The sequence below is a fragment of the Lates calcarifer genome, linkage group LG19 (genome assembly GCF_001640805.2).
Source record: "Lates calcarifer isolate ASB-BC8 linkage group LG19, TLL_Latcal_v3, whole genome shotgun sequence".
In the NCBI taxonomy this organism is placed as follows: domain Eukaryota; kingdom Metazoa; phylum Chordata; class Actinopteri; family Centropomidae; genus Lates; species Lates calcarifer.
In genome coordinates, this window is record NC_066851.1 from 21,649,550 (window position 1) to 21,673,585 (window position 24,036).

General features: G+C 39.7%; 1 protein-coding gene across 1 annotated transcript; it reads right to left on the bottom strand.

Moving 5' to 3' along the window:
- Positions 1-441: 441 nt before the first annotated feature.
- On the bottom strand, positions 442-23,265 carry dnaaf9 (dynein axonemal assembly factor 9). The gene is given in 38 exon segments (XM_018685510.2): positions 442-5,695; positions 6,019-6,112; positions 7,135-7,200; positions 7,347-7,370; positions 7,372-7,535; positions 8,370-8,444; positions 8,754-8,860; positions 9,591-9,677; positions 10,042-10,177; positions 11,365-11,402; positions 13,542-13,667; positions 13,998-14,132; positions 14,293-14,381; positions 14,548-14,665; positions 15,382-15,483; positions 15,706-15,791; positions 16,057-16,200; positions 16,456-16,559; positions 16,672-16,762; positions 16,846-16,893; positions 17,028-17,098; positions 17,365-17,476; positions 17,596-17,641; positions 17,779-17,823; positions 17,935-18,011; positions 18,091-18,175; positions 18,272-18,308; positions 18,504-18,585; positions 19,033-19,168; positions 19,257-19,312; positions 19,950-20,051; positions 20,344-20,421; positions 20,524-20,630; positions 20,836-20,932; positions 21,264-21,388; positions 21,485-21,610; positions 21,784-21,863; positions 22,996-23,265. Coding segments are annotated over 38 exon segments (3,459 nt in total). The 5' UTR covers positions 23,052-23,265; the 3' UTR covers positions 442-5,588.
- Positions 23,266-24,036: the final 771 nt, after the last annotated feature.

The window sequence follows — 24,036 nt, forward strand, 5'->3', positions numbered from 1 at the left end:
CTCAGCATGAGGAAATGGAGGGCTAAAACTGTGCTACATTTCTGTGGAACAGGATTCCTCACATTCTCACAGCACTATTTCAGCTGCCGTTTCTCTTTAACAAAGCGTGTTAATAGCTGAACCACAAAATACACACACACACACACACTCCCTGATACACACTCCAGAGACAGTTTCTATTTAGTCTACCTCTCCAAGTCTCAATGACAGACCTCCCCGCCTCAGTTGGTGCTGATACAGGGTTTGGATGCTCAGGGTGAATTCATGTTGTCTCACCAGGCGACAAATCCACCACTATGCTGAACTGGCCGCACATGTCTGCTGACATCTGAGAGCACAACCGTTACCACACAAAGAAAGTACAGCAACAGAATATAGACCTTTAAGTGAAATTTCACTGACTAAACATTGCATCAAGTGATAAAAGAACAAATGCAGATCAACCATATAAATATTTAATGGATTACGAGGTGCAATAAATACAACAATTAGATTATAAAAGCATCAGTCACAGGAAAAAAACAGAAGTTACAGTAGTTTAGTGCAAATGCAGTTCAGTTTCGCTCACTTTCTGTGAACATCCTCAAAACAAAATGTGGAAGTCAGTTTGGCACTTTTGAAGTTGAACGTTGAACTTTTTTTTCTTTCATGCTTCTCATCACAATAGACCATAAGAAGTTATTTTTTTCCTCTTACTTTGGACGGCCTGTAGATAGGGGAGAAGAAATCAGCCCTTTGCTTTTTTTTCCCAGATCTAATTTTGCCATCATGATATCAAACACCTCACAACTTCAATCGTTAGTGTTCCTTGACACAAGTAACAACATCCTTTTTTTATACACAGCTGTGCGGCCAGCCAGTATGTAGCTACAGACAGAGGATATTAACCACAATTTCACCCCCATCTTCTTCTATAACACTTGGGTTTGATAGGGCAAATATGTAATCTCAGGTATGGAAATAATAAGTACACCTGAGAAGCTTCCTCTCGCTGTCTGTGAGGACTGTGGGGTGAGGAGCATGTGATTCCCTTTTAACCTTGATAGGACAGAACAGCCCAAACAATTAGTATCAACAGTCCCCTGAGGGCTGAGAAATATTTGGTCAGTTAAAAATCCATTTCCAAGCCGCCTTTCTCCAATGAGCACAAAAATACCATAGAAATACCAACTTCTTCAAGAAGCGCATACATTCCACATTATTGGCCCTTTTGAACATTGGAGCCAATTGCAAAGATAGAAAAGAACAAAACCCCCTTACACTGCGTCATCACATTGCAGTGCAAGGACATCACGTTTCCCCAACTTTACATAGAAAACCAATTAACACCAAACTTTGTTTTTGTCCTATAACTTCAGCTACAAAATTGCTAGCCTCCACATACAGGATGAAGACACCAGGGTGCTCGGTCTGCCAGAGAGCTATGTAGCAGTCACACAGGGAGGCTTGTGGAGGGCTCTTGGGGCCCCCAATGTGCAATAAGTAGGGGTCACCCAACTTTAGTTACAAACTCAATCCTCATATTTTATTTGTCTGCACTTTGATACAAAACATTCAAGTTTTGCATCCCAACTACGGCTGAGCATAAACAAGAGAAACATTTCCATTTCCCATTATCTTATGTGCATTTTCATTAAATTAATCATTTGTATTTGGTCTGTAACTCATATAATAAACCAAAACAAACCAAGAAATGTACCACTGTACCAACATAAATATTCTTAAATATCAGAACTGTACTGATTTCAGTACTTCATGTGAAACCCAGTCTATATTCCAACATCTTTTTGGTTAGTTTGCAAGAACACCTGAATCGTCCTGAGCCCTCCAGTGGCCTTCCCCCTGTGTGACCCTGTCTACTTTACCCTCCGGCTTAGTAAAAACACATTGCTTTAAAGAACAACTCCATGGATTCCTTTCACCAACACTGTTGAAGGATGGATCCTTGCCTGACAACACCTCCTCCCCCTGTGACAGGGAGAGGGATGGAGCTCTGAATGCAGCTTTAATCTCTGCTTTTTCTTAGCCGTAGCCAAGGCACTGCTGGATCAGAGAAACCTGACATCTCACAACCGATCAGATTCTCTTCGAGTTTTTTTTTTTGTTTTGTCTACAAAAAAAATTGCATCTGCTTTTGCCTTTTGTAGCTTGTGCGAAAAGAGACATTTTGCTTGCATCTAGAATGTTCAATTCACAGTCTTATAAAAATACTATTTGTTGTTTCGAGGTAATTCAAATTCTTAGCAGATATGTAAAATAAATGTGATAATTTTCTCTTTGTTGTACCAGTTTGGTGAAAGGCAATTTTGTCAGAATATATGTGGTATCATATTCACATGACATCTCAACACATGCAAATAGTACAGACATACTTGTAGTAGTAGTTGTGTATGTGTGTGTGTGTCTATGTGTTAGTGTTAATTTGATTTAAATATCACAAACATCTTACATAACCCTCAACTCTTTAAGGACTATATTTTGATCTCTTGGCCAATAATGTTTTCAGTTTCTCTGCTCTTTGACATGTATAGCAGCTTTCAATTTGTGGCACCTTCAGTCTTCCATACATCAGGCTCACAGCTATTTCACTGTCAATCAAGGTAAGCCTCTGCAGTATTACATAACAGCAGAATGACAGCAACTGTTACTCAAAACAGACGGCTTAAGAGAGTGCATCTCTGAATCGCTAAACAGGGGATCCAGCTTAAACAAGAGTTATCATTTTGTCAACAAAAGGATTTATGTTACATATTATCCTGCGCTTAAAAACAAGCACTGTGACCTGTTTGCATTTTGTTCTATCAGTCATTTGCAAGCAGAGGTAATGCTCTTTTTTTTTTTCAAGCAGCATCTCATTTTGCGACAAAACCTCTCTCTTGCTATTAAGACCCTTTATGGTGTTATTTGAGATACAAGCACTCAAAGCCAGAATCCATCAGACCACAGAATACAAGCTGTGAGAGACTGAGAATTTAGCAGCTCATTTGTTTGCTCAGCTTTGTCCTTAAAGAGCTATTTGAGGGTACTGTAAGTAGAATATATAAAAACACAAGGTACAATTGCACTTTTTTATAGAGTGATAGAGAAGGATTGAAAGAGAGAAGTTCATGGAATGAGTAACTTGGGTTAAGCTCCTCCTCTCCATGTGAACCCCTCCTTTGCTGGCTATCTGGAACATGCCAGGGTAATAAATGTTAGAGGCATACTTCATTGCTGTGTTATATGCTATTCTATGCAATGCATTATTCTTCTAAAAGACAGTGGCACATCTAGCATAAGGTGGTATGGCTTGTTGAGATCATAGTAGACTCTAATGAGAGGACGGATGGGGCCAGCAGTGTCTGGTTGAGTTCAGGTTTAGGATTATTTGAATCTGCACAGATGCACACAGGTTATCTGGGGGGAAATAATTTGCTAACAATGTTATCACTCTTTGTTTGTTTACTGGCTGAAAACAAAAATTTAGATTATTTCAATTTTACTGGCTGTTGACAATGCTGTCAGACATGCAAAACATGGCATACCCAGCGTTGTGAATGGCACCCCAAAATACACTGAGGTCAACACTGATTTAAAAATATCTGTTTGGATAAGAATCTAACAACAGTGAATAAGTGTTCACCTTGCAAGCAAGCATTTCTCCCCTCTGCTTCCCAATTCCCCTGAATCAGACTATGGACTACGGACTTAAAATATGCTCTCAGCTCCTTCCTCTCTTATCTGACATGGTAACAATCTCACAGTACTCTTTTATGAGTACAGGCAATTTTTTGGTAAAGTGTGCAAAGGCCAATGTAAGATATCGTACCATTGTAGTAGCAGCAGTATGTGCACACTTCAATGTGCATTTTAATGTTCCTTTGTCACTATCAATTCATTCAAGACAAACCTAGCACCACTTTATCCAAAGATTGTTAAGTTAGTTAGTCTGCATGTTACACTGCTGACCCCATAATGAATGAAAGCCATCAAATCTCCAGAGATTCCAGCAGGGTTCCTACACATTTTCAACTTTCAAATTACACCACGCATTTATTTTGAAATTCTTGTTTGGTGGGAAAGCACAATTTATAAATTTAACTGGATCTCAAACTCAAATGTGCAGTTGTACAAATGACAGCAACACAGGTTTTCCTCAGAAATGACTGACTTTTTTCTATAAAGTCATAGAATTTTAAAACCTGTGTAGGAACCCTGATAAGAAGAAGACATGCATAGAACATTAGTGTGACACACAATTACAGAGAAAATAGTAGCATAACTACTGATTTAAACAGAACATTAAGTCTGATTCTCTGCGACATCACGTCACTGATACAAAGCCTTATACCTTTTACCTACTCCTATTTACCCAAACCTTACCAGTTTCCCCAGATTATTTCATTTTCCCTTTGTCCTACCCAAATGTAGTGACCCCAACTATTAAAAACTAATGGGAATGTTCACATTTATAACAAATATAACATTTTGACCAAAACAGTGAAAGGAATGATCCACACCTGTCTGCAGTGAGGCTTAAGTCAACTTTCTGTGTCTACCTGGTTTTTCACTGTTAACAAGCAGCATTATAATGAACAGAACACAGTGCTTTAAGGAAGTGTTTTTGGTGGACAGTGATTCAGTGTGTTTCTTGACAGCCTCAGTTGTTTTCTAACTACAACACTCTGCTGCTGGGACTGAAGAGTCTGCTTTTTTGCACTTTCATTAGATTCACTTTAGGAGTCTTAAAATAAAGCACTGGGGTGGCGTATAGCTATGTGATTAATGGCATCATTCATCAGTTGTCTGCAGCCAACAGGCTGCCCAATGTTTACAGCTCCATGGCCAAGCGCCCCCTCTGCTGCAGCACGGCACACAGACAAGCTAACAGGTGGGCCATGGATTGGGTGACAACAGAGGAGGAGCGATTCTTGAGAAACCCCACCAGGGAGCCCACCAGAATCACACGGCTATCCATGCCTGTCCAGAAATAGAGGCTTTAATTTGCCAACTGTGATAAACAGAAACGCACAAGCTGTGGGAGTGAGCGGCTGGAAATTCCCTTCAATTGTGAAAGTCTCATAGCTTGTAGGCTTAGTGGCACAATCACACTGGTTTAAAGATGGAGTCTTGTGTTGCGTTATGTTTCAGATTCGTCTGCAGTTGTGAACAACTCTCATCTCTCGACAAAAGCGTCTTAATTTGAATTGACACAAGTGACCACATCAATTTGCCACTTTCATTTGATAAATATGATACCTAACTCGCCAAAGTGCTAACAGCACAGTCAGTGGTGTTGCAGAGGGAAGTAAGGCAAACAGCCATGCCATGACATAACTGGCTTCTGATGAGTGATGTCATTGTTCAAAAGCTCGCCTCCACTCATCCTTTTCATGCCACCAAATTAGGAAACAAAGTGACATCATACATAGATAATGAATGGATTTCTAGCAGCAGCAGTTTCTGCAGATGCGTGTGGCGTGAACACACATGGACCATTCTAGTGGAGTGTTGAGTACATAACCCCTGTGCCCTCCCTACCCTCCCAGAGTGGTTGCATTTGAGTTAAATAAGACAGATGGAGTCAGTGGACGTACACACAGATTCTATCATGGATCAAACAGGTCAGGCTGTCCCTGCAGCTCCAGCTGACGGTTGAATAGCTCGATCTCTTTGTTGGCCTCGGCGATGTACTCTTTTATAAACTCTTCCATGTCTGCAGTAACAGCAATGTACGGGAAACAGCATCACCACACACAACAGTGAATACAGATACAAGCAGATCTGCATAAAGATTCAGAATTATTCATTACTTTTCTGGGTCACTAAGTCAAGTGCATATCTATATTTGTCACTCAAACAGTAATAATTTCCCATGACTTTTCAAACACAGTAGCAATCCCTACACAGACTCACATCCACTGTACTGGGTTTGTTTTAAGGGTACCTAGTTTTGTTTTAGAAACTAAAACTTAGGGGGAAAAGCCTGAGTGACAGACTGGGGTTAAACAATAGACAGTGACCACTACAAAAGGATACTGGGATGGAAGTTTCTTTTTTCTCCAAAGATGTCAACATATTGATAACCATTGTAGAAGTAACCTGGTGGTAGTGGGTCCAAGTGCCTGGTCATCTGAACAGAAACATATAATATCAATCAACCTTCAGTCAGCTTTATTGACTAGAACAGTTCCCGACCTAGCCCAGGCTGTTTTAGAAGATAAGTTCTACCCAAAGGCTTCAATTTTTGTCTCATCAGACCAGAGAATCTTTTCTTTTTCTCTCCTCATGCTCTCAGACTCCTTTAAATGATGTTTGGCAAACTCCAAGCACTGTCATGAGCCTTTTGCTCAAAGTGGCTTCTGTCTGGTCACTCTATCTTAAAGGCCTGATTGATAGAGTGCTGCTGAGATGGTCATCCTTAGGACAGGCTCCGCCACATCTGCAGAGGACTTGTGAGGCTCTGTAAGAGCAACCCTTGGGTTCTTGGTCACCCCCCTGTTTGCCTGGATCACTATTCTAGGGAGAGTCCTAGTGGTTCTAAACTTCTACCATTTTTGCCTTGTCAATGTCAATTTTATTAATTCAAAATTAAATTAAGAGAGAAGGGGTCTGTAGACTTTCTGAAGCCACTGTATCTAACGTCAAAGATGTAATTCTCTTCACATTTTTCAGTGGCAGCTATTGATAATAAACTTACTGTAAAAGGTAACCTGTAGCTTTCTTGTAAACAAATCCAGTTATGTTTACATTCATTGTTTGTCACAAAACATATATCCATGTATCCATGGGGCCTAACAGATATGTTGAATTCATTTAATTCCACAAATTTGCAAGGCAAATTTTGAATACTTTTAAACCTGCATTATTCACATGCATTTTTTCATCAGCCAGAACTATTCTTATTCCCCATCTTTTGCTGGCATACTGCTAAATTTCTTATAGCCACAAAGCATGAAACCATCAGCAGGGAGGTGCTTACGTGCATGCTAGTAATTCAATATAGGTACAAACAAAGCAGGTGCTAGCTCATAAGCTCATCGCTCCAAGTCGACAAAATTCCAAAGCATAGCTTTAATGCAGTTGAGTGCACACAAAATCCCACAACTGGTAAATATAAAGTTACATTAAAATTATAAATATAAACACACTCACATGTATAGTCTTGATTTCGTGTGGTGAAAGAGTTTTGTCAGTCTTCTTGGGCTTCTTTGTCTGTCTCTGTAAAAACCAAACAGAAATAGCCTTGCAGTTACACAACATTTTGTTCCTTTATAACTTGACTGATAATACCCATGATAATAGATCTATACACAAGTCTCAGTGTGTGTTGCCATCAAAAAAAGTGGGGCTATTTTAATGTCTACCTGCTTGGTGCACAGTCTGAGCCAGTTCTTTCAGTCCATCCTCAGTGAGGCCAATGCCATCAAAGATCAGGAAGCAGGAAGTGTTGGTCTCTTTGGGCCTCAGGGTGAGAGGGTCAATGCTCTGTTCTGAGACAATGCTCAGGCTCCCACTCACTGTGTTGTAGCTCACCTCCATCAGTTGTTCTGAGTCTGGAGGTTCCAGAGATGAAGGAGCTCACATCCAAGTCGCAAAAACAGTTCTCACCTTGTGAAACACCTGCTACAGCAGCTTCATATGGTAACAGCATGCTGTTGGTGGGGTGTTAATGTTTCAACATCCATACAGCCCCTCTGATCCCAAAATGGCTCACAGAACTCACGTGAGTACAAAACAAGATAAAAATATGTCAAATATGTCCTAACTTAATATAAAATATGTGTTAGATGTACAACAGCTAAATACAACAACTAAATTAAAGTAAAATAACTGAATATAAAGTGATGTAAATGATACACTCCCCTACAGACGGTGACTGAGATGCACACTTGACACTAAGGGACTATGAGCATTTGTCGTAGGATCATACAGTCTCCACACTCGTTCCCATACGCCTGCATCTTCCAAACTCTCTACAAATATCTGCACACTCTCTGCACATCTCCTCACAGTCATCTGCACTTTCTCCTCATGCAACAACTCTACACAGGTCTTTAAATGAAAAAAGGAGTGAGAGAACTATGTGGAGGAAACCAAACCAGTGAACTATGAGCTGAATTCTAAACACCAGACACCAGAGCAACAACCGAGCAATATTCCTACCGTCAGGAGCTTCTTGCCTGCCTTGAGGGCAACCTTTTCTCTAATAATTCCCAAAAGCGGGAAATGCAAATGCAGGTCAAATATTTTACCAAGGAAAGAAGTCACATTTGTTTAGTAATGCTTAAGGCCTCTGGAATTCGAAATCTGAACTGAAAATTTAAAGTTAGAAAAAGTGACAGCGTATTTTATAAGAAAAAAATAAAATGAAAATGTGTAATTCCTACCAGAAAATCTGACTTTTCCCCAAACATTGTACACATTTCCTCGGAAGGGGCTTGGCCTTAGTGATGACTTCAACGCTACAGAAAAATAAGCAGAGTTTTAGCAATGAGTAATGTGACACAAATGGAAGGATTTAACAATAATAATTATCAACAATTTCCTGAAAAGCAAAATTGGCAGCAAGATGTCGTAAGTGCATCCTTTGGGAAAAGAGATTATTTCACAGCAACGGCTGACAAGTACTTTGAGACCTCAGTTATTTCCATATTTGGAGGGAAAGGCAGCTTATGTAATCATCATCAAACCCTGCCAGCTCATATCTGGCGCTTCTGTCACATGTAAGAGTCAAAGGGGGGGGGGGGGGGGGTGCTTTCTTTCCATCTCACCTTTACAGTGGGTGACAAACAGAGGCCTCTCTAGGGGCCGGTTGAAAGCCACGCGCTGCTGGCTGAGGACCAGAGACCCAGAACCAGAGAAGAAGCGCCCTTTGCACCTGAAACACAGAACACATGCACATTACAGAAATGGTGAGAAAGTTAAGTCCAGAGCAAGCCAAATGTTTGTGCTACATTTTGTCTTTGGCTGGAAAGTTGTTTACTCTACCAGCTGCCCACAGGAAAGAGGCCAGTGAATGTGATTTGCTAGTAAAGCTGGGGAAGTGGATGATGAATCTGTAAATGTAGATACTTTTATCAGCAGGTGAAAAAGTTGCTAGCTAGAGCAAAGGATGTCTAAGAAGCATCTCAAACACACTCACATGCACATACAGTACACACAAATTAAAGCCTGAAGATGAGTAAATCAAAAGGGCCAGACTCTGGCCAGATATCCAGTGTATGATCTGAGGGGAGGATTTAGCAGAGGTTCATATTAGGCTGACCACTGAGGCATGAAGGCTGAGTGGACCAGATCCAAAGGGAAGGAGACCCCCTCTGTGTACATGGCAACTGCATGGCCAACAGCTTGTTACTGTGCTGCCAGGAGGCAGCTGGTGATAGAACACAAGATGCCCTGAGGGGTTTTACAGCAATCAGCAGTCGATACCCCCACCACTGCAGCGAGTAGCAATTAAACTGCAGGGAGGGAGGAGAGGCAGGACTGAGGAACGCTGAGGCAGGAATCAACGCCAATCTGTCGCTCAGCGGCCAAAAGGTTGAGTGTGGACACATGAGGACACACGGGGGTCACAATGAGTAGAGTGGAACTTAGAATGAGGGTCTTACCATCCAGGGTAGAGAACATAACGTGCTCTCAGCATCTGCGGCTCATTGAAGCTGCTCTCAGACAATATCAGATTCACATCTTCATTCCTAATCAAGAAAGAAAAACATTCAAGAGTGAATACTTAACTCTTAACTTTACAGTGGTCTACTGGACTAACAAAGTATATAAAAATATACAAATACAGCATAAAAATACCACATAAGAACTTATGAAAATGTCTTCTATCCATAATGGGTTTTTAACTACAACAATGAAAGATTCTTAATTAGAGAATGCTTTGGGAAATGTTCATGACAGATCCCTGTGCTTGCTGAGCACAGTGACCCAAAAGATTTAAACATCAGACTCTCAAAGCAGAATAAAATGTTGCCTTGAGTGAATATTTTAGGTGAAGATAAAAGCAGTTAAATGACTGTTTGCAGCATTGATCATGATTCTGTGGGTGCCTACCTGGTGACAGCTCCTCTCTCTGCTAGTATGAAGGCTGCAGTGGGGTTGGCAGAGCGTACCAACTGCTGAACATGCTGCATGAGAGGGTGCTTCTGCTCTGCTGTCAGCCCGGTGAACACCACTGTACTCACAATACCTGACATACAACGAGGCACAAAAAGGGAATATGAATTCCAGGAGAAACTGGCTCGCTTTCCTGAAAATACAATGTCTGTGTAGCCGCTGCAGAAATACCATATTTTACACTGTGTCTGATTTACTGGCAGCACTGCTGCTGTATCCTGCCTGTAAGCTGAGGGCTTTGGGGAAACTGACATTTTGAATACTTCAAAACAACTTTTAAGAAAGAAAAGAAACAAAAAGTAATTCTGTGACAGATTAAACTGCAGTGGTTGCTCCATTGCATCCATCATTCCATCTGAGTGTCACCCAGACTTTTCCTCTGCTGCCCAAATTGGGATTTTCTGGTTCCAGTAGCAATGGTGGCAGTAAACCCAAATAAAATCTTTAATGTGTCACTTCAGAGTACAGGATGGAACATGGATTGTGTGCACTGTAGTGGTTGGGGTGATGAGTTGCTGAACAGCAATTTCTTGCTGAGCCTTTACATTTTCATATTACAGTATCCCCAGACCTTATCTTCAACATTGTGCTGTGACAGTGACAGTGGGGGACAGCTGTAGGATGGGTGATGTTTCATGATCACTGTACAGGGCTCTGTGTGACAAAGTTAACTTCCACATGTTTCACTTTTTTATTTGAAATGTCTGATATTCATAGCTGAACAAAGATCTTCTGTTTTTCATATAACACAATGGTTTTCATATATTTGTGTTATATGTTGATGAGACAGTAGATTCCAATTTAGCAACTTTAAACAGTCAAAGATGTAGGATGGTGCTGCTGGAGGGTGCATGGAATTGCCAACACATTTCACAAGTCAAAAAATCTAACAACAAAGCCCAGTCACCCATACGAATATATCACTTCTTCACTGGGTGTTTGTGTCGGATCTCTAATCTTCTACTTCACAGTGAGAACATGGCTTATTATTTTATTTTGTCATACATGTACAACTTCTCCTCAGGACTTCATTTGACAAAAATCATACATTTCTTGACCTTTAACAGTTATATTGTACAACCTGGCAGAATGACATGTATTGGGAATGACTATGTTGAACAACTTCTGAAAGAGCATTACACATCTGAAAAAATCAATATCAGTGAATATCAATATGGTGTTTCCTCAGTGTTCCGTGAAAGAAGTGGATGTATATTGTTGAGAAAGCAGAGACTAGAGCAGTGCATGGACAGGACTTACCTTGGCTGCATTGCTCCAACAGCTTTGGAAAGGCAAACCTAAGGTAAAAGACAAGAGACAGAAGAACTTACATTAAATATGCAGTACATACTGTATATTTACCTCCTAGCTATCAGTCAAATGCAAATCTTATTTTTTACTAAAATGGTCCCAGCTGCACTGTGGAGAGATTAGGTTGAAAAAAAGGTTTATTTACCTGAGTGACACATATACAGACAGCTGTGTTTAATTCATTTAGTTAACAGTCCTTTTTATTTTAACCCATGTCTCGTTCCACAATATCATCACTAACAATAACTCTATTTATGACTAATGGGTGTTTGCCAAAGTTGTGCAGCAATAAACAGACTAATTCCATGTTATGGCCCTTGGCTAGCAAGCCGGTTATCCATCGTGAGGCATTTTTCATAGGATGACATCATGACTATGACTGGCAACTGACCAATGTAAAAGCTTTCTGTAATCTCATTTAATCTTAACATAATTTATCCTGAGTTTTCAAATCGATCAGTGTTATACACCACTTTCTGAATAACCATTCTGAGCCAAGTCCCCCTCCAGCCACTATAGACCCTCCCCTGCAGCTCTTAGTGAGCCTGGGGGGAGGCTGGGGGATCAGCAATTTGAAAGGCATTTATCTTTCCTGTCCTGATGTAATGAACTGTCTACATCCATCACAAAGAATGGATCATGACTGACTGATGAGCTTCACTGAGGAGGGTGTGTAGGTCACACATGTGGATCTGGGGGATTAGAGGGCTATGCAGAGGGGGGTGACAGGCAGGTCAGGCCTAAGCTGGGCTAACCACACCCAATTAGCGCCATAGTAGGGGTCCACAGACCTCTACACAATCTATGGCAACAGACAGTGATAGGGGTCTTGTTGAAGATGCCTCAAATGGAAAAAGCGATAACCACATTGCCAACTAAACCTCTTATTACACATTTTTCCACTGCTGAGCCAAGTAGGGCTTGTCAGTGTTTGAATGGAGGAACATCACAACATGTTTAAATAGCACAAGATCCAAAACACCCTTTAGATTTATTATTAAAGCTTAGCTCACTAGGCAACCGCCTCAATTTTTTCCTGCATATATCCTCAAGTATTTATGAGTGTTACTGTGCAGACTTAATTGATAATACTTCAGCTGCTTACCAGGGCATTTGTTTTATCACATACTGACTTTTCAGTTGAATTCTGAGGGGTTCTAAAAGAATGTTGTAAAAACTAAACCCTATAGACTGACTTCATCTGTATGTATGTATCACTGGCCACACCAGCTTGGCTGTACAGTGGGAAAACAGTCTATTAACTGGAGTGGTATGTCATATTGTGTGGAGCAGCTCAGTCAATCTATGACAGTGAGAAGCTCTGTAAGCTACGTCTAAAGCCTGTAACAAAAGGAGAGTGAGATTAAATGTAGGACTGATCCTCTCTGTAAAGGGGACCCAGCCTTGAGTTTTAATAGCTAAAAGTGTCATGTAACCTCGTCCTGGAAACCTCCAGTGGTTCAACAATTTATCAACATTCAGCCCCGTCTGCATTATCTGGTGTGTCCATATGTTACTTGAAAATCCTGAACTTATATTTCAGTAACAGTCACTAGTATGTTTCAGCTTATTTAACCTCTTTAGTTTCGCAAAATAAGCTAAAATATGGTTACATATATTACATATATGTTACATGCAACTACATTGATCGCAAACAGAAAATATAAGCAGCTAATTGTGCTAAAAACTAAAATAGGTGTGGAACATACCAAGCTCATGGACATGGAGCAAAATAATGGATTCTGCTACAGGAGTGATATGAGAAGTTTTTTGTCATGAAACTGGGTCACCAAATCCACTGCAAATGCAAGCCTATGGGTGGCGTATATTTGCTTCTCACTGGACAAATTTCTGATGAAGTATTCTTCAGTGGCTTGAAAGTAAAAGCTTTCCAGTCATAGGGAATCTGATAAAAACAGTGAAAAGCAGCAGGGAAGTCCTGCTAGGAGGGCATTTACCGTGAAGCTGCAGCAGGATTGAGACATATACTCAAGTAAATTGTGGGGTTTTGTTAAATGGTAACCTAATTAATCTGAAAACATTTACTTGCGGCTTTCAAAGCTTATTTTGTTTGTTTTTAACAGCAGCAGAGTTGAGACTCAGCCTAGAGGAGACAGAAATCTCACCTGTGCTCCAAACAGGAAGCAAACGGGTCCACACAGGCAGTGACAGCACCAATGGTGAAACACGCTTGGACAACTGGGTCAGGGTGGAAAAGCACAGCCTGGACCACATCCAGGACATCTGTGTATCTGTACAAGTAGGAACATTAACAAATTTTGACATAGAATGATAAACGTTAAATAATAGATGGAATTGTCTATTTAACTTTATGTAACACTACAAAAATTAGTTATCAAAAATAAAGTTAATAAAACCTCTAAATACATATAGATACTATGCATGTTTTATGCAGTTAAGAAGAAATTATCTGCATATTACATATATTGAAGGATGGCTATCAGATGAAATAATTCTTCTTAAAAATAGGCAATTGTGTTTTTAGCTCAGCTAAGCTCCCCTGCATTAGTCTCGACTTCTCAGTTCCCAGCTGTATCAAGCTGTTCAGCAGGCTTTCTTACCCAGGTGAGAGCACCAACAGACGGGGTTTGCCTCCTGGGCCTCTCTGGCTCTCCAGGAAGCTGGACAAATACTGCTGTAGGTGAGAGGCTGAGAAGCTGTCACAGCTGTCAGGACCAGGCTCGTACACCACCCACCTACGGGCGTAATGAAAAATAACTTTGTATTAGTAGTTTGTGTTGCAAGTCTTGTTAATGTCATTGTTATTATTGCTAGAATAAAATCACTACACTGTATGTACGAAAAACAAGCAAAAAATATAACAAAGAGCATGCTGTTGGATGCAGTTGCTTGTACCTTCCACGTTCCTTGTTCAGCTGGACCAGGAAGTTGCAGAGTCTCTTCTTATGGCTTCCTGGCAGTCCAGTGATGATGGTAATAACAACCTTTACACACATTAAAAAGCCCACATCAGAAATTAACTTCATCAGCATTACTATAATTAACCTAGGATGCCAAAGGGGCAAGAATTCTTTGTAGGAACCAAAAACATTATTTACCTCGACATTATTATCAAGAGGATAGCCACTGCACCATAGTCAATGTGCTCACCTTGTCTCTCTGGCCATTGATTGGGTTCTTAAGCTCTGCAGAAGGGAACAGCACTCCCAGGTGGTCATACAGAATGGGCTCTGGACTAATGCTACTCAGGGCAAAGTGCTGAAGAAACCTAGTGAGGGACAGAATGCAGCAATCAGTACGGGGATACAACTCACTGGCATGACTAGACATAAATGTGTTTTGTGACTGATTATGTACTTGTGCGGTAATGGACCAAAGTGCATGCTACAATTTTACAGCTAAGACTTCATACTTCAATCTAACAGCAATGTCTTTAATTCTCATTATTTGCATTTACTCCAGTTCTTGTAAATTTCTAGCTCAGTTTTTATCTCTGGTGAAACAGGGGTTTTAGAAGTGAGACTGATAATGCAAAGTTGTGCACAAGAGAGTGACTAATTTTATAAGCACTGTACATTCTGTTTATTTTGGGTACAAATGCTTAAAACAGTTGGATGTCTAATTATACCAGGTGACAGATGTAGGACCGATTTAGAAAGACTAAGAAGCTGCCAAGAAGCACTTAGTTACCCCTGCATGTTGTATTCTTTGTTTTAGCTATATTGATTGTACAGAAAATGTGTGTTCTGTTTACTTTAGGCTTGATAATGAAGCTGCATTATCTTCTATATCTTTTCCCAGCAGGATAGACCTATGCAAATGGTCAGCACTGATGAAAACGCTGTATCAAGAAACAGAGGCTTAAATACTATTTTGGGAATACATACTCATGATTAAGCAATACCTACAGCAGCATCAGGTTTTATTACTAGTTCAGTCCCACTCTGAAGGACTCTGCTATGTGACTGCTCTGTGTGTACTAACATGTCCTGCTCTGGAAGCTGAGAGTATGAAGTCTTCAGGCTGCCTCTACGTTTGGCCACTGGCGGTTCCTGACTGTCATGCAGCTTCTGCAGCCTGGTGTGCCTAAAAGGAAAAAAGTGATTAGAATTTCTTTTTTAACTATTTTGTAGACAAAGACTGATTTGAAATGCACAGTTTCAATGTCAATAAGTAATATGTATTAGACAACCTGAAGGACTATCAAAATCTCACTGTCATTACGAGAAAGGGTCTGGTAAGATGTATTTGAATGACAGCTATTCATACTGACAGATGAAACTGGTAAACAAAATGATGTTGCCTTACATTTTTTTCTGAGTCCAGGTCAGTTGGCTTTGGTCCAGCAACTGCAGAGTGAGTCCAGATTCAGAGTTTTGCCACACTGACAAAACCTGAGCCAAGAAAGAAGAGGGTCATACAATGGAAGCTGTATCTTTGATGAGCATAAAATAAAAAAGAAGGCTGAAAACATTTCTGTTTTACGTAATCCATCATCCAAGAACCAACACAAAACCAAATCCTATCTTGTAATCATACATCCCTCCGACTTCATATTTAATAATGGAAGTCAAATATTTGACAAAACATTTTTAATTACTGTATAGCAAAAGCCAAAACATTTGATTCAACAGAATAAACATGAGTTTATGTTCTTACCTTGGAATAGAAGGCCCTGTGGCTCTTAGATCTGGGCTGAAGTGCAAAGACCAGACACTGGTCAGAGCTGTGGAGAGGGAACGGGAGGTGTGGGAGCAGGCTGCTCTCATACTCCACAAAGAGAGAAGCCACAGTGCTAGAGTCCTGGTAAGAAGAGGACACACAAGTAGTTCCAATTAATTCTACTGCATATGCATACATACAGTATGTTTTAGCATGGTTTTATATGGCAGCCAGTAAAGACCTATCTTTAAAATCAATAATGAACGAGTTAACAAAACAGACATTGTATAGAAAAAGTTTATATGTGATCCAATATAACAACAAAGGTATGATACAACTGAAAATATAATGTGAACATAGGTTTTCTTCAAGTCATATTACTATTAAAACACATACTGGATCATAGAACTTGAGGGTGTTGATGTGATTCTTGGACAGAGTGATGCTCCCATATTGAGAGTGGATAAACAGGAGTCCCTCCGAGAAGAAAATGATCTTCCCTAAAATTAAAATTTGGAAAAACAAAAAAATTATAGAGAATCACAACTCTGATGTATAATAATGGCCCAAGTAAATGACTCCCAACTTTTAGAACACATGTGAGGGTGTCACCTTCTTCAGGTGTGGAGAGCTGGCTGCTGGAGAAAACATATGCAGCATCTGCTGCAGTCAGAGCAGTTCCCAAACAAGTGCCTTCCTCTTTCTGTTTGAGACACGTCATAGGTCATTAGATCACATGCTCATACTATATACAATCCAGTGGGTATACAAAGCTTATGAATTCACCTTAGTGAGACGTTGGGCTTGCTCAGATTGCTTGACATCAGACTCCATCTAAAAACAATAAACAAACAACCTTTGGAAAATACATACTGTTTATTTCCAATGCCTAAGTAACGATTCAGTATCCAAAACACTGATCCTGATTTTGACATTAATATAAAATAAAAATTTTGCTCTACACATACCAGCCAGCAGGCATAGCGAGGCACAGTTGTAGTCAGGATGGTGTAGCAGCTGTCTGAGGACACAGTGCCATCTGCAGGACAGGAAATAGATTTGTTTGAAATAGAGTATAAACAACAAAGCCAAAGAATGACAAACATCGAAGATGAATCACAAATATGATCCACGGGGCAGGAAACAGGCTATTTTTAGACCAGTCCTCAGTTGTTTCACAACGACTTTTGTCTTTTTCTGTCAACAGTTACGTGTGGATTTGTCCTGCTAGGTAAATCAAATTTCCTTTCATCCTACAATCAGAAATCTATTCTAATTAGACTTCTAATCTAATCCATATTGCACCTTTCTGCTGAATATTGATGCTGGACTCCAAGAAGGATTCAGAGAAGACCACAGAGCCAAGGTCCCCCCTGTCCCCCTGCAGGTCTGGGATGTCGTGGACAGTCATGGAGGCCTTAGAAAAAAGTAGAATTAGTCGAGATGGGGAGCTTTTCAGAGGAAAAGAGGAAAGCTGTATAGACAGGTCTTTTCATTGTGTTTGAAGAAGCAAAAAAATATGTTTCTGTGACTTACAGTTTTTACCACGTAACGGCTGTCTTCATCAGTCAGAGGAATGATCCTGAAAAAAAAATCACACATTTACAAAAGATTTTTAAAGAAAGCAGTGAAGTATTTAGTATGTGTTTCTCAAGTAACACAATGAAAATTTCAAAGGGATGTGAAGAAAATTACAAAAAAGGACTAGTTAACACCCACCTGCCTTGCTTGTTCACAGCCTGAATACTGAATTCACATTTGGACCTGAAGCAGGAAAACACACAATCAAACTGATTCAAACAATGCATTTCATTTCATGCTTGGCTGAAAATCTTATATAGTAGAGAACAGTGAAAAATGAAAATCAATCTGTACCTGAGAAAACTGCGGTACTGACTTAAATTCATCGAGTCCAAAGCCACTAGAAAGGTGTTCTCTGCTACATCCTTGGCCTACAAGAAGAAACATTTCCTAGTGAGTAATTGTACATGCTGTAAGATAAATGTTAGAATAAGTGCGCTTTTGTCTTACCTTGGTAGCACTGGAGGAACAGGAGTAGCATTTGATTCCTGAAAGGACTGCCTGAACAGCAGCTGAATAAATCTGTGATAGAAGTCTGAAAAAAAAAACTCTATCATTCATACTCTCTCAAACATTTAACAGTGACTACTCAATAGCTTAGAGGGAAAATATTAATTACAAAATTACTTACAAGACCTCTGTTTTCTTTTGTTCCGTGTTTTGATTTCCTGTGGGTGAAATACAGTACATTACAAATAATGGGATTAATTAGTACTGCACTGGCCCGAGTTAATAAACTGTACTCTGCAGCATAGTACTCCATGAATAATAATCATAATAAATAGAAAAAAAACACCCTCATACGTTTACAAATATTCAGCTGAACAATATTAAATAAGCAAAGTCATTCAATAAAACCTCACCAAGGTATGGAGAGTGGGTATTCCCAAAGAAATAGGTTCGAGAGCAGGCTAGAGGTCCTTTGGGAGCCACACACTGCAGAACCTAATGGACAAAAAATATCCAATCATGGCATGTTCCCATTTCACAGTGGCACTGATGTTCAAGATGATTTGTCAAGGCACTGCTCTGCATATCACTGGTTGCACCGAAACACTTCACCAGGTGGTGCTGCAGGTCAGTTTCCCGCTTTAATTTGAGCAGTGTGATTTATAAAACATCATAAAACACATAAATGAAATGTTACATCAGGGCCATTTTAAATGTTGGAGAGTTTTCACAATGGAAGGCCTTCTACTCTTTAAACCACTTCGGCAGGTGCCCAGCCATTATTTGGGATCTTACAGTATCATAAGTAGTTTACAGTGTTAGCTCGATCATTTTTTTACATTATACTGTTTCCTATTACAGACTTGTTCTCTGCACCACCACAGAGTGGACACAGAGTGTCAGCATGCAGTCATACTCCTTCACTCAGCTGCTGCTTCTCACCATGTGTCTGGCTGTAGAACCCTGAGGGCCTGTGTTGCGGACCTGATGACTCTCTGAGGGAAAGTTGAACGAATAGCTCTCCAGATCCTCTGCGGAGGAATGCTTCCCAAACAGCACAAAAGGTTGCCGACTTTTACTGAAAAAAAGAAAAACATTGATTAAACTATAGTATTTTTTCATTCTACAAACTACACACACAACAGTTTGTGGATTATGAAGAATACCTTTTATCTGTGATGTTGCTTGAGATCAGTCCATGTGAGTAATAAGTACGGAATGCCTGTGGATTGATAGAATACACTTTATGCAGACCCAGACCCACTGACTAAGATCAAACACAGAGCAATGTCATTTGAAAATGCTCTTTGCATTTCTTGTCAACTCAAGATTACCACAAATGCATAAGTAGCACATTTAATCACACACTAACTTAATCTCCTTCCACCACACCTTTGCTGTGTCTACACCATCTCTGTTTACAATTTGCACAAAGTGGAAGTGGACTATAATAACCTCCCATAAGGGTGCTTGGATGCTGACTTATGATACCCCATTACTCATAAATGAAGCACAAAGGGATGGAGGAAGCCTGATAGTAGTTTGAGCATGATTTTGATAAAATATTGTTTTTGAGCATACTATACACAATCCATTCATGCACTTTTCTCATACTGTGCTGCTGGTTTTAAACCAAATGGCAAAATGTCCATTGAACTTTAACCTAATAATGAAAATACAAAAAAATATGGGGATCACAAAACAGCACACGACTCACAACTAGTGCTGAGTGATCATTCAATCTCAGTCATTTTCTCCTCATATGATGATATAATATCTCTTTTAAGAAAACATTTTATAGACATGTTCCTTACATTAGAGAGTTCTATTACTGTAAGACTAAGTGGCTATGAACTCACCTCTCCTGCCTGAGCTTCAGACAGCTCAAGGATGGACAGATGGCTCTCCAGGTCCATGCTGGAGAAGAAGCCACTCCACTGCTTCTCAAAGTTAACCAAGTCCTAAATTAAACAACACCAATGTTATTATATAAAATATCATGTTTACACCTTCATACACCAAATATGACCTTTGATTAGAAGAAGTTCACCATGTGACCACCAAAATGTCAGTATTGTTGGCAAATGTACTGCACAAGGACAAAAAGATCAACCTTTGGTTGGAGGTGATTATGTCCTAACTCTGCAACTACTGATCATCTTAAAAACTATGGGTCTATGAAAATTAACATATTAATACAACAGAATCCTATGACACTTTGAACAGTAGATGAATAACAAAAGTCAGTGTTACCTCTGCAAGGAGACTGTCCAGAGACACTGGGTCGAGTCTGGTGTACACCTGCCAAAGCTTCTCACTCATATCCATAAGCTGAAAAATGGGATTATATAATATGAATAAAACAAGCTGAAATAATAAGCATAGTGCTACAAATGTTCTTATATAAATAATTTTTTACACATCTGAACGTACCTTGTATTTAATGGTGAAAAAGCTTCCTCCACCGATGCCTTCCAGGGCAAATGCTTGAATTAGAGGCCACTTTTCCACCATAAACATATCAAACTTTTGGACGTGTCCTGAAAATAACAGTAGAGCAAGTATAATTACCTGTGTTACTGATGTAACTACAAAGTCCATACAAACTATCAAGATGGTGAAACTACATTGTATTTGGGCTTCCTATAATGTAATGTTATATAGAAAGGGTGTGAACACTTCTGATTAGCTCTTAAACACATATGTAGTGAATGAATGTGGAAATTAAAATGTGATGATATGTACCCTGGGAGCTGTAAGGTACTCCGATACGATAGCAGTCCTGCACCATTGTGACAAAGCTGGAGATTTTGAATTCCTCTGCTGCTTCCTCATCTTCATACTGTGTGTGGAGATGAAAAGATTACAGGGGATGGCAAACTTAGTAAAGGACTCAATCTCTAGAGTAACAATCACAAGTACAAACACTTCTACAAAGGGTCATATTTAGAAATTCCAGCAATGACAAAGGTCTGGCAATCATTTTCAAAACAGTATGAGACAATTAACAGCTCCTTAAGAGGACCAGCTCACAGGACTAACACGGAACCAGCAAGGGTTAAAATTAGATCAACGTGTCTAAATACCCTTGATAAGGCTCCTACTCCTAGCCTAAGCACACAGGAACTGTAATTAGTGGGAATGATGGGGGTGGAGGAAGAGAGCTTTTTAACCTCTGCCTCTGTCATGCAGTAGAGATGCAGGTTCCTCCAGTGAGAGACGTAGGGCAACAGGTAACTGTAGTTTAGAGGGTTGCAGTACAGATGGACACACTCTGCCTTGATCAATAGGATCACATCTGGAAAGCAGACAAGTAATGTGTCAGAATAGATGAACACTAAAGTGGGCTCAAAAATATGATTAAGAATACAGGAACAACACTTGAAGAACTCACCATCCAGCATTTCTTCTGGAAATTCGTCTAGGACATGATCCAAATTCAGCTGATTTCGTCCATACAGTCCGTAGAACAGGTATTTTGCTAGTTCAGTGCACCCATCATTATATCTGCTGTCAATTCCTAAAACACATAAAAATGGCATTAATATTCATTAACTGTTTTGGAATGGCCATATAGACTGTTTTATTCAGCATCTGTTATGAAAAACACTTTCCTCTAGCAGTTGGCAGTGCAGTTAACCAGGCCAGATAAAGACACAAAGGTTAAAGATAAAAGTTTGCAACTTAACATACCAAGAGAGCACAAGATGCCATCAGGAGTGGTAGCACCACCCTCACAGAGCAGAGACTGAACCTGACGCAGGCGACAGCAACTAGAAAATAACACAAAAAAATACCTATTCAGTCATGGCTTTGTTAGATATGAACATTACCTTCAGATGTATGTTGAGCTAAAAGGTGTATTCTTAACCTTGTGTATTCATAACAGTTTGTTATTTTAAAAAATCTTCAACATATAGATGGATTTCATCCTTTGTTAACAGCAAAACATCTTAAGGTGGAGATTGTCAGTAAATTGGGCTTTATTTGTGTTTATTTATTTATTTTTGTCAAACTTCAGGTGAACTTGGCCGTAGGAATGACTTGGTATTCCACATTGATGAGAAAAGTATGATCAGCATTTCAAAGTCACTTATAATCATGAGACAGATTAAAACATTACCACAGATTTCTCATAAGTACAACATGTGACAATTTATAATAATGACATTGCTTCCTTATGAATTACATTCAGTTGGCAGTTTATTAGGCACACTTAGTTAAAACTAAAGCAGTCTGATACAGCAGTCCAACAGTAAATCCTCCCCTCATAAAGTTTATAAAGTTAGTTTGTAAGGACAGGTGTTTCTATAATTTGAAACACGCTAAATAATAGAAACACCTCTCTGCAAAAAGCTATACCTCAAACTACACCTTCCAAAATGATCAAACAGTTTAATCAGCAACTCTATAAATCAATGTCAACATAAACTGAACATTATAGCATAACGGAGGATTTACTGCAAGGCTGCTGTATTAAACTCATTAGTTTTAGCAATCTGTACCTAATAAATTGCCAGCTGGATATATTTCAGTCATAATGAACGGATTTTATTGTTGTATGTTTGGTGGAATTCAGTTATCTACTATGTATTACGGTAAACCTTAGGTTTTGGCAATAAAAGACCGACTGGGGTGTGGGGAATTTTTAGTGATGGGTGTTACTGTAAAATAAATATGTCGCTTAATTATCATTGACAGAGTAACCTATAGCTGGCTCGACACCTTGCTAACGTTAGTATTATCTTTATGGTACCGTAACGTTTTATCTTTTACCGTTTACTAACGTCAACTGGCGATGGAACATCGACTGTTAACGGACAGCGGCTCGAGCTAACGTTAGCCATGTTAGCTTGACAGTTTCACTGAAGCGTTTCTGTAAACAGAATTCGATAGTAACATTACCTGACGGCTGGGTTGATTCCCGAGAATTTCCCGTTAACTGTTCTTATACCGGCCATTGTTACGGTTAATTCGGTGCAAACGATGTATGTTTTAAACCGAACAACGTTGTGTTTTTTGTGTTTTCAGGCCGAGTAACTACATCATCCTCTCCATCACCCTGGAGAATGTCTACACGAGATAGCATAGCAACGGACCGAACCATTCAATATATAGGTGTATTCCGGAATATCGTAACGATACTTTGGAGAATAATATCAGTGTAAACGGCTAATTGTCAATTAGTTTCCACCTTCTTTCTCACAATTCTATAACCATAGTTTTGTATCGGACAAATTAAGCCATTAAGAGAAATTAATGTATCCGAATCCGCCAAACCACACCCCCTATTTTACGGTGTAGTACTGTCTCGTTTTGGGCCGTTTTGACAGCGGTAAGCAGCAGCTCGCAGCTCGCAGCAGCCTAGAGCGATGGTGCAATCCCTCAGTAATCTAGGCAGTTGTGTATGTGGGGAACTCCTGCATGCACTGTAGCTGTGTCTATGTCATTATTATAATACATGCATGTACTTTCAGTGTTCAGTGTTGTAGTCTGAGCCTGCCCTAAGATATTGTCGCCAGTTTAAAACTGGCTTTTCCTATAGGTCAACACTGTTAAGCAGCATGTTTACAAGGACATTGGCACACATTTTATCTTTGCATGTAATGCAAATTCAGCAATAATGCAAACAATCACAGGATGCCAGACTAGCTTCATTGTGCAGATGTCATCAGTTTACTAGAGTCAGGTAGGAAGAGGAAACTGAACCAGGCTAAGTTTCCAAACTCCCATAACGTTTCAGTGTAAAATGTTCACCTCAAATGTGGCTTTGAAATGTGTTGACATATTTTAAATGTGTTCACAGTGTGGGGCCAGAAATCTGTTCACACAGTCAAATTATGGGGACTTGCTGAAAGAAACCATTAAAAGTTATTTGGTTAAGATTAGAGTTAGGCTTGAGATTAGGCCTGTAGTGGAAATGGTTTATGGCAGGGTAAGTCTCCC